This window comes from Danio rerio, chromosome 18 (genome assembly GCF_052040795.2).
Source record: "Danio rerio strain M-AB ecotype USA chromosome 18, GRCz13ab, whole genome shotgun sequence".
NCBI lineage: Eukaryota > Metazoa > Chordata > Actinopteri > Cypriniformes > Danionidae > Danio > Danio rerio.
In genome coordinates this window covers 7,013,278-7,025,000 of record NC_141038.1, presented here as the reverse complement: position 1 = coordinate 7,025,000, position 11,723 = coordinate 7,013,278, and the positions used below count along the sequence as shown (strand labels likewise).

Sequence of the window (11,723 nt, the reverse complement as noted above, 5' to 3'; positions counted from 1 at the left end):
GAGCGTATCAATCATATTATTTATTTAATTGCCCATTAAATTGTATTTTATGAACGTCTACCCATGCCTCAACCTCACAGTAATGTGAAATATTAAATATTGTTGTAGTGTAACAAAGTAAAGCTATATTGATGTGAGTATCCGCAGCTGTATCCCTTCTAGACTTTACCCAATGACTAACATTTACATTGTTTACAGTCAATTAAACAGTGCTAATGCTGTTTTAAAGACATACTTACAAGCGATTTCAGATACATTCATACATTATATATATAAATATATATTTGAATATTTAAAGTAGCATGGTAAACAATAACAGACAGAGCCCGTGTCACTAGCTGTCACTGGCCGAATGTGGAAACCAACTTTACCGTCAGTGAGAGTGAACACAAACCTGCATTTCTCGGTAAAGCTGGGCAGCTTGTGCAGCAGTTTAGATAGGCAGTTCTCCACTGTGCTGAAATCAGTGTAGATGTGTTGTGTGCAGTCTGCAGTCCTGATGAAAGTCTTGTAGTTAGTGAAGGCCAGCTCTCGGGTCTGCTGAAGGATCTGCGCGCGCTCCTCTGACAGGCGCTCGGGCTCGCGCGTCAGCTCATCCACGCCGCACGCGCTCAGCTGCGACAGATACGCGGCGAAATCCGGATTTTCCCTCCAATTTTCGGGAAAACTATCTTTAAATATTGAAGCCAGGATACTCTCATCTTCCACGTCTACGGCAGCCATGATTAGAAGTGTTGATACGGAAGTCGTCAGAAAACTTTATTTAAACAGATTGACGTCACAGGCGTGCGACAGATCCAACCCACGTGGCGTACACACTGCGAGAGCGGTTGTGTTTTTTCAGATCTACGGTCATCTGGAAATAAAATAGTTATTAATTTTCATAATGCGTCCGTTAACAGACGAAGAGACGAAAACGATGTTCGAGAAACTCTCTAAATAGTAAGTGACACGCTATGTCGCTTGTTTATAGCAGGAGTCTAACGCTATTAGCCAGATTATGTCCATGTGTCAACCTGCAAAGCTCAACGGTTGTTCTGTTTTGTTTATTAAATTAATCAGTGTATTATTATAAGTGGTGTAATATTAGTCTCTTCTGGGTTTTATTTTTAATATTCAGTAGGTTTTTATTTTTATTTTGCACTGTTTGCACTTGTGATTTACATGAATTGATTCAACGTGGATTCAAGAAATTTTATTGTTTTGTTTATTAAATTAATCCGTGTTTTAGTAATTATTGTATGCTTCTAAGTTGTGTTATATTAGTCACTCTTGGATTTTTATTTTTAAAATTTCATGGGTAACTTTAATTTTTAATTTTGTGTGCACTGTTTATACTTGTGATTTACATGGATTAAGGTAACAAACATGGTGTTAAAGTTGGTTTTATATTCACACTTTCAGACTTCCTTCTTAATATAATTTCATTAATTTTCTTTTCGGCTTAGTCCCTTTATTAATCAGGGGTCGTCACAGCTGAATGAACCACCAACTTATCCAGCATATTTTTTACACAGTGGATGCCCTTACCGCTGCAACCCATCGCTGGGAAGCATCCATACACACTCATTCACACACATACACTGTGCAATTCATCCTATCCAATTCACCTATACCTCATGTGTTTGTACTAGGGTAAACCGGAGCACCCGGAGGAAACCCACACGAACGTTGGGAGAACATGCAAACTCCACACAGAAACGGCAACTGACCTAGCCGAGGCTCGAACCAGTGACCTTCTTGCTGTGGTGACAGCGCTACCCACTGCGCCACCTAATATAATTTCAGAAATGTATTATTTGAAAATACAGGGTGGGCCATTCATATGGATACACCTTAATAAACTTATTGGGAATTTCACAAAGAAAACAATGGTGTGCTTGGTTTAAACATAACTTTATTCTTAAATGGGATGTTGTATTTGTTCGTGCTGTGGCAACAATTCTGTGACAGCTCATACAAATGAAACCAAAATATCCCCATATTATCAACATGCTGTTTTTCTTTGATGTGAATTCGTCTATTAATGCTTCTGAAGCAGTGGCCGTCGTCATCCCACTTGTCCGCGCTTTCCTGTTTTTTTGTGGGTGTTCCGCATAGTTCAATTGTGCAATTCTGATTGGGCGGAAGAACGAAAGTGTGCTCACTCAATTGGCTAGTAAGACTGTCACACACAGGCGGCAGTTGCACATTTACTCTGGGAGGGGAAATTTATATAATACTTGAGCAATTCCATGCAAATGTCAACTAGGGTTGTAACAATATACCGGTATGACGGTTTACCACGATTTGAACGTGCACGATTATCATACCATGAACAATTGCATATCAACGGTTTTAACCCTTAAAGACAGAGACAGCCGCCCGCGGCTAAAAATAAGTATTGCTCTTAAATGTTAAATAACTTTTGATCTGCTGATCCGATTCATACAATTCAAAGATTGGCATAAAGAAGAGAATCTCAGCTTTCCAGTGCTGTATCACATACCATTCGCTGACTTTCAGAGGCTCCGGAATCAGTGTGGTTACGTCATCAAAATTTGACAACGCTGATTTGACAAAGAAACGCTCGTCACTGTGTCTCCGGACAAACCAGACATGATACATTGATGCATTGTCCCTCCTCCATGCCCAGATTGGTTCAAACTCGCTATATCACAACCAATAAGCATAGGTTTCACTTTTGTTTGTGGACCAACACTGAGCTTTTTGAACAACACGGAATGAGAGATAGGCATACATTTCTGCGCGGCTAAATAAAACGCAAAAAAAAAAAGTTTTGCATGAAATAATTCTCATACTAAGTACTTTTGCATGCACAGCAGCACAGAAACATGACAAAACAGTGACACAGCAAAGACGAACTGCTGCTCTTGCTGTTTTTAAAAGACGCAAATGAAGGTTCAGCTGTTTGTCTGCATTGCAGACAACCATATCCAAATCCATATCCACAGACAACCATATCCATGCTGGCACATAAAACCTAAGGATGTTCCATATTGAATCTAGTTTCGTTATGTAACTATTTATAGTATAGTAAATATTTATATCTATTTTTTTACTGAGGATTTGCACCATGTTTATTTGGACTTTGACACATCATTTATTATTTTTTTATTTGTTCATTGTACAAGTGGACACATTCTCTCACCTCAGCGGTCAAGATTAAGTCCTGAAAATCTCAACATGCTTACATTTCTTCATCAAAACCTAGACTGAAAAAAACAACGCTTTAAATACATGTTTACAGCCATAAACTTGGTATTGCACTTTTGGTCTCCCATTTATCCTGCTTATAAGGAAGGACAGTTTAAGTTTATTTTTGTCTAATCTTAAAAGACCCTGCTTGTTTATTCCTTCTAATTTAATTTATTAAAATGGGAGATTTTTCAGTTTATTTTTTATAAAAGACTTCTATAGTTCTATTAAAATGGTTCTTTCAAAAGTTTGTTGAAATAAAACCTTTGTTCAGTCAGAAAACGTGTTCTTATTCTTTTCAGGGTCTTTACTATAAGAATTACTATTTAATACCGTATACCGCGAAACCGTCAAACTGTGGTATTGTTTTAGACGATTATCATACCGTAAAAAATTCATACCGTTACAACCCTAATGTCAACCTTGCCATGAAAATAATGAAGTTTTCACTAAAATACGGAAATCGTTTCTTGTTTTTTTTGTGTAAGCAAGTATTTTACAGTACTTTAAAAATACTCAAAAATGCACCTGTGAATGTTTTCAAACAATTCTATTTGATTTACCAAAGTCACACAAGTGGCAATTTCACATCTGCCACATCTCTAACAGAGAGACGTCACATCCATAACGACACTTTTTCCTCATAAATGTGAAAATATTAAATGGAACAAAACCAATCATTTTATTTATAGTGAACCAAGTCTTATCCTTTTGATTATTATTGTATCTTTTGGGTTGTGCAGTTTATTTCACAGAATTTCTACAAAGCACGTTGTATACTGTAAACTCAAAGACTTTTTACACACACACATACATATTTTTTTTTTGTCACATCCATAACGCATGATTATTTTCGCCATTTAAAGTACAAAACATCTTAACAGATTGATATTTTCTGGTCCCATTACTCTGGTCAGTTGTTCTGGAAAATATAAACAAAAGTTTCAATATAATGTTAACATATACTTTCTATGTGAATTTATGTTTTGAGTTTTTACTGCAAATGTCACATCCATAACGCCGGAATTGCTCGTATATATTTCATATCGCAGCCTCTTGTGATTAGGTAATCGCAACGTTTCAAATCGCAATTGCAATTTAATATCGATTAATTGCTCAGGCCTAATTGTGAGCATGTCACAAGGTGTCACTGTTCAAAAATGAACGAATGTGAAAATATAAAACCAACTTTACCTCAATTATACATGACATGCATTGTACTAGTATTATTATAACTCTTATTTGTATAATTGCTTCTTCTATAAGTATAATTCTTATCCCTTTAACTGCCCCACCATTGCATTTCTTAGCTCCTACTAATGTTGCTAGTTAACACGCTCAATGCATTTTTTTTAAATTACCAAATGGTTGTTATGTCAGATCATAGTAAAAGTACCGGAATTATTAAATATACTATAAAAAATCTGAAAATATGAAGTGTAAGACCAATTTATAAAAAAAAAATCTAAATATAACATTTTAGAATACTAAATCATCTTTATTTTTTTTTAAGTATGCCATCAAATATTTCAGATTCTCTTTGAACATGTTTTCTTGTTTTTTCTCTCACAATAAAACCAAAATCATGTGTAGTAGTGCAACAGGATTATGTTTGTTTGATTTCTTTGTAAGCCATCAATGCTGTGTGTGTGTTAGCCATTATTTAAAACAGCCATTCTTTAGATGATTTTAACAGCCAATATTTAAAACAGTCAAAATATGGTCAAACATTTGGTAGAGCAGGCAGTTAAAGGGTGATTTACATAAATATTGTGTATGTGCGCTGTGCAATAGACCTGCAAATGTGTACATGACTGCAACATTAATGGTATTTAATGGTATATAAATGAATTGTGTCCAGCATTGGGGAGAACATCAAGCTTCTTATCGATCGGCCGGATGGGACTTACTGTTTCAGACTTCATAATGATCGAGTATATTATATGAGGTAAGATTGTCTGTTATCTTAGAAAATAAATATAGTATAATGTGAGCTAGCTTTTTCTGTTGAAATGTTCTGCTCCTTTAAGTAGTGAATTGGCTTTTAACTAGACGAGTAATTAATATTTAGGTCCCAGAGTAATTTAGTCAGTATTTGGAAGTACACTTGCATATAGTTGAACAGAATAGGGCACTTTTCTGCATTTAAAGCAAAACACAATCATTTTCTCCATAGGGAATTAATTTTATATGCCTATGTTGATTGTTCAAATTAATGGAAATATTTTCAGAACAACAATGTGTAATAGCTGAATTCATGCAGAAAACCTACATTACCCATAATGCCGTATTGAAAATCCACCAATCAGAGAGATAGATCTTTAACCAAGTTAATTGGCTTTTGACTAAACAAGTAATTAATATTTAGGTCTCAATTTAGAAGTACATTTACATATTTACATATAGTTGACCTCAAAGTGAACAGAATAGAGCACAATACTTTTCTGCAAGTAAAAAAAAAAACTTTAATTTTCTTCAAATGGAATGAGTTTTTAATATATCTCATAAACTTTTGTTGATCCAATTTGTTCAAATTAATCTAAATAATTTTCAGAAATGTCATGTATAGTAGCGGAATTTGTGTAGAAAAAACTAGATTACCCATGATGCTGTATTGAAAATCCACCAATCGGAGAGAGAGATCTTAAAGTTAATTGGATTTTGACCATACAAGTAATTAATATTTAGGTCTCAATTTATTCAGTATTTAGCAGTACATTTACATATAGTTGACCTCAAAGTGAACAGTATAGTGCACAATACTTTTCTGCAAGTAAAAAAAAATCCATTATATCCATTAAATCCAATATATCTTATAAACCTTCGTTGATCCAATTTGTTCAAAGTAATCTAAATAATTTTCAGAAATGTCATGTATAGTAGCGGAATTTGTGTGGAAAAAACTACATTACCCATGATAGTGTATTGAAAATCCACTAATAAAAGAGGTCCATCTTTAGCTACATCTCTCGATAGTAAAAAGAGCTACAGATGATAAAATGTATGAAAGTTGCAAATGTGAATAAGTAATCTGTAATTTATTTGTTTTCCATTTTAGTGAAAAAATCCTGAAGTTGGCAACAAATGTCTCCAGAGATAAACTGGTATCAGTTGGCACGTGTTTCGGAAAGTTCACGAAGACACAAAAGTTCCGCCTGCACATCACAGCTCTCGATTTCCTCGCACCGTATGCTAAGGTACATATTTAGTTTTGATCATGTACATTTTTTTACAGTAACCATAGCCGGTTTAGCATCCTAACAGGAAACAAATCTTTTCAAAGTTTGCAAGAAAAGGAATAAAAATCACAAATAGGGATGCACCGATACCATTTTTTTGGAACCGATCTCATCTCGATGCCAAAATTCTGAGTATCGACCGATACCGTTTTTTGTATATATTAACATAGTTCTGGTATAATTTATCTTCTTTAGTGAAAATTACACACCTATAGGCCTACTATATAGATGAATTACGATGTTTGTAACCATTCAAGATGCGCTCGCAGGCAGGTGGCAGAAAAAAAACAGGGAGCGCTAGCATTTACAGCGAGGGAATGACAACCGATACGGTAGAGTTCGTTGTTGTCTTAAAAATAAGTTATATCGAATAATTATTATTTACATAATGCTTTCAACGTATTCTAACAGCTTGTCACCCAGTGATAAGCACAGTGATTCGGCAAAATTAACGTTAAAGTGAGCAGCGTTCATCTGACAGGTCCATTTGCGATAGGATCCCAATGGATATTGGATAAGACGAAATGGCGAAGCATCCAGCCCCAAATATACAATCTCATTGATGATTCTAATTAATCTCAATCTCATTAAAAACCGAGGTTCTGCCTAGCCAAAGACAAGGAAAAAAGACGTAGCTAACGTTATACAAGGCCTGGGTAATCATCATCAAGCAAAACAACTGCATTCTGACAGTAAACTACACCTGAACTTACGGCAGGGTATGTGACATTTCTATAAAAACATTTCTGAACAGCCCTCCATCCGCTGAAAACGCACATCACGTGACCACACACACACACACACACACACACACACACACACACACACACACACACAGCCACACACTGTCATGCGCTCCTCTGAGCTCCAAAGAGCAGTGCATGTCGGACAGTTTATGAAGGATGTAGCACTGGATCGCGTCTCACTATAGTTGTTAAACGTGATATTCAGACATCCCAAGTCTCCTGGAAGTTGCTGGAGTCTCTATGCATTTGCGGGACTCATAAAAAATCATAGAAAAATCATAAGAAATCGCGTGGCTCCCTCCCGCTCCTCAAATAAGTCGTGCGCCCTTCTCACCCCCGGATCCCTCCTCGCTCTGCGTGCACTCTATCAAACACAACCCCCCCGACCACCCCCCAGCCCGCTTTTCACATAATGAGGATGCTATCGTCCATCGCGATGTTTCACATTAGACAACTTATGATGCAAAATTGGTCGCCATCGCCTAACCCTATTGTCTAGTGCATTGGTTCTTAAACTTTTTTCATCAAGTACCACCTTGGAAAAAAATTGTCTCTCCAAGTACCACCAAAATGAGCAGTACTGAAAGACAGTAGCGTAGTAGGCCCAGTAAAGCAGCTACAACTCTGCACATTTAAAATAAACGTGGCAGATTACCTCAGAAATATAGGCTATATGTCATATATGGCATATTATATACATAATTTTAAATAAACTTTAAAATATATGTAGCATGTGCACAACATATTTCATTCCTCCGTGTACCACTGGACGGATGCCCGCGTACCACTAGTGGTACACGTACCACAGTTTGAGAATCACTGGTCTAGTGTAATTGTGATGTCCATGTCAAATATATAAATAATTTAAAAAAACGTCTAAGGCCAGTTTTACTTAATAAAAATCTGTGTTCCTGTATCAGTGGTTACATGCAGTAAACATCGGTGAATTCGGTGAACTGATGAGCTTCGAGGCCAATCACAGTCATTTCTGTTGAGCATGTGAACACAACGGCAAATCAGCCCTGTTTAAGAATGCGCTCAACAGCAGGAAATTGGCATTTTTAAAATTCCAGTATCGTGCAAACCACAACCATCAAATTAGTTTCCATCTATTTGGACAATCAAGTCTCGCCGTACTTTTTATTCACTCATGAAGCAGTTTTACCTAAACTGTACATCACAATAAGGAATAGTAATTGACAATCACAACTTCTCTTTCATTTCAACTTGCAACAAACTGGCTGTTTTCATATCAGTAATACACAATGTGATGTGATGTAGTTTAAGGTGTGGGTGAAGCCGGGATCGGAGCAATCATTCCTGTATGGAAACCACATCATGAAGTCCGGCCTGGGCAGAATCACAGAAAACACAGACAAGTACCAGGGAGTGCTGGTGTATTCAATGGCTGACGTACCACTCGTAAGATATTCCTACACTTCTGTTTGAAAGTCTTATAACTCTGGTAATGTTTGGGAGAAGTATGCTGTTGTTTTACCGTTTTCATCTGATTTCAGGGTTTTGGAGTTGCAGCGAGAACAACACAGGAGTGCAGGAAAGTCGACCCCATGGCTATAGTGGTTTTCCATCAGGCTGATATTGGAGAATATATCAGAAGTGAAGATACTCTGACATAAGACGATATCATTGCTCAGTTTGGCATGGACGGTTCATTACATTCTGGCGATTGGATACCATTTTTTTTTTCTTCCATCTTATAGGCGTGACATGCTTTGAATTCAAAGCATTATTGTCATCATTTTTCACCCTGTTGCCTTCTTTTCAATGTCTAAATACATATGTGAGTTTCTGTTAACCATTTCTGTATTAAAGAAATACAAAATTAAGTCAAGATTTAGAATTTTGTGATGTGATTTTTATTTTTTTATTTATTTATTTATTTATTTTTGCAGGTTATTGTCTTCTGCTTATAAAAGAACACAGGGCAAAGTAGGAAACAATACCAGACCAAATGACATCTTACAGAAACTAGTTAAAAGTAATGTTAAGGTAAACCTGTGTCGATGTGCAGTTTTTAATAGTTTGTTTAGCACGACTAACTTCAAACTTTCAGACTAATTTCCAATTTTCAGTAAATTAAGAGACATCTGCATCAAACTTGGTTCAATAAATTCGGTGCAAATTGTTAGAGTGACTTTTTTTGTTTTAATAATCTACATTTTCACAGGCAGGTTTTTAACATGAAAACTAAAGCACAAAAGTAATATCCTGCAAACTAAATATTTACATTTTCTATGAATTTTCATAAAGTATTTCTTGGTATTTAAATTTTTTTTATTGCATTTTGGGTCATTAATAATTCATTCTATTTTTTTTAAATACACATGTATTTTTTTAATAGTTAAAATATGTTTTAATATAAAGTATCACATTTCATCAGAAAATACAGAAAACCTAGAAATATTTAAAAATTGCATAAATTCATAGAAAATTAAAATATTTGCTTTGCAAGATTTGCTTTTGAGATAGATAGATAGATAGATAGAGAGAGAGAGAGAGAGAGAGAGAGAGAGGGATGGATGGATGGATGGATGGATGGATGCCCTAGAATTATAAGGTTCTATCTGAGTTCTGAATGATATTGAGGTTCAAAGTTTTGCCATTCCATGTAGCAAACAATATGTCTATAACAGTTCTCTTTTATACATTAACATGACAAACACTAAATGTACTCCAAATGTAAATTATTCAAATTCTCTTACAATCGCAAATTGGGATAAAACAAACAGCAAATGCAGATAGAAGCTTCTGATTTTTTATAAAGTTGTTTTCCTCTTGGAATTATAAGGTTCCACCTGGCAGATCATTAATTAAAGCATTACTTATCAAGAAATACAATCAAAAAAATATAAATTGATGTAACAATATGTTGATGCTTGAGAAAGTTTAATTTTTGCTTTCTATAACATTTAATGTTTTAGGATGAACATTTTTTCTTGTTATATTTACTATTGATTTATGTTAATTGAATATATATATACACACACAAACAGTTGAAGTCAGAATTATTAGCCCCCCTTTGAATTATTATTATTATATTTATTTATTTATTTTTTTCAATTTTAAATAATTCCCAAATGATGTTTAACAGAGCAAGGACATTTTCACAGTATGTCTGATAATATTTTTTCTTCTGGAGAAAGTCTGATTTGTTTTATTTTGGCTAGAATACAAGCAGTTTAGAATTTTTTTATGAACCATTTTAAGGTCAAAAGTATTAGCCCCGTTTTTTTTTTTTTTGTAACCTAATTAACCTAGTTAGGCCTTTAAATGTCACTTTAAGCTGTATCTGTGTCTTGAAAAATATCTAGTCAAACATTATGTACTGTCATCATGACAAAGATAGAATAAATCAGTTATTAGAGATGACTTATTAAAACCTATGTTTAGAAATGTGTTAAAAAAATCTCAGTTAAACAAATTCATAACTCATGACTAGGCTAGACAGAATCAAAATGGCAACTTTTTTTTGCCATTTCTGCACAGAATTTTGTTAAAATCTGCAGATTTATGCAGACTGATTTTGGGAGTATCATAGCTAATAACTTAATATATGAAATAAACAATAATCCCTTTTTAACTTGTATTTAATGTTTACAATGCAAATCCAATTAGATACAGTTACTTTGTAACCAAAGCAAGTCTCTCATATAGTATATCCAGTAAAAGACTAAACTAAATCTTACTCTACAAACTGCATTGTAAATTAATCATATGAACATTTTCAATAGTCAATATCACGGAAATTACTTTCAAAACTGACAAAATACAAACATACACCCATTTAAACAAGTAAATAGACTCGATGGGCTGGAAATCTGCAGAATTGAGCGCGCACAGATTCCATGTGGGTCTACTCACATAAAAACACAGGGTTAAAAACTACCCAAATTTGGTTTGTTTTTAACCCTACTGCTGGGTAAATATGGGACAGAACACCTCAGGGGTTAAATTAACCCAAGTAATAGGGTTATTTTTAACATCATAAATGGGTTGTTTTTCTACCCAATAATTGGTTATTTTTACTTAAATAATAGTTTAATTTAATCCAAAAATGCTAGCAAAAGATGACCCAGCAATTGAGTTGTTTTGACTCGGCATCACTGAAATACAGTAGGGGATGTGCAGCTTTGATTACAGGTGTACAAAAGGTGCTAATAATACATTTTTTAATTCAGAACGGTCCGACTAAGGACTGCTATGAGCATAAATTTCATTTTAATGATCTGAAAACTCAAGGAATCTGCGTTTATGTTACACTATTTTCATTGCATTTAAACAAATTAGTACATAATATGTGGTATCCCAGTCAGCCCCTGCTGTGAGTTGATTTGACCCAAAGAGCTGGGTTGAAACTACCCAAGACTCTGAAAATAACCCCCAAAAATGACCCAAATGCCTCAACCTAAGATTTGGGTTAAAAAATAACCCCGTGTTTTTTAGAGTGTAACATTAATTACATTTATTTTTTATGTTAATTGCACATTGCATGTAATGATGCTGAAAACTCGGCTTTGCA

The 11,723-nt window shown here is 34.8% G+C and overlaps 2 protein-coding genes and 1 long non-coding RNA gene across 4 annotated transcripts in view; 1 reads left to right on the top strand and 2 right to left on the bottom strand.

The window, feature by feature from the left end:
* The window catches only part of cog8 (component of oligomeric golgi complex 8), a 7,983-nt gene extending 7,250 nt beyond the window's left edge, over positions 1-733 (bottom strand). The window contains 1 exon segment of the mRNA NM_001013506.1: positions 395-733. Coding sequence (NP_001013524.1) covers positions 395-723 — 329 coding nt within the window. The 5' untranslated portion in view covers positions 724-733.
* Positions 734-780: 47 nt separating this feature from the next.
* On the bottom strand, positions 781-8,046 carry LOC147839645 (uncharacterized). The gene is made up of 3 exons (XR_015514657.1): positions 8,004-8,046; positions 3,621-7,678; positions 781-2,247 (listed from the first exon to the last, which is right to left on the bottom strand). It is a non-coding gene; the product is annotated as an uncharacterized LOC147839645 (long non-coding RNA).
* nip7 (NIP7 nucleolar pre-rRNA processing protein) lies at positions 805-9,035 on the top strand. 2 transcript variants are annotated; one of them, XR_015514313.1, is made up of 5 exons: positions 805-942; positions 5,060-5,146; positions 6,257-7,681; positions 8,012-8,605; positions 8,701-9,035. XR_015514313.1 is itself a non-coding variant. In NM_001020590.1 (5 exon segments), coding segments are annotated over 5 exon segments (543 nt in total). In that variant the 5' UTR covers positions 805-886; the 3' UTR covers positions 8,821-9,026.
* The last annotated feature ends 2,688 nt before the right edge of the window (positions 9,036-11,723 follow it).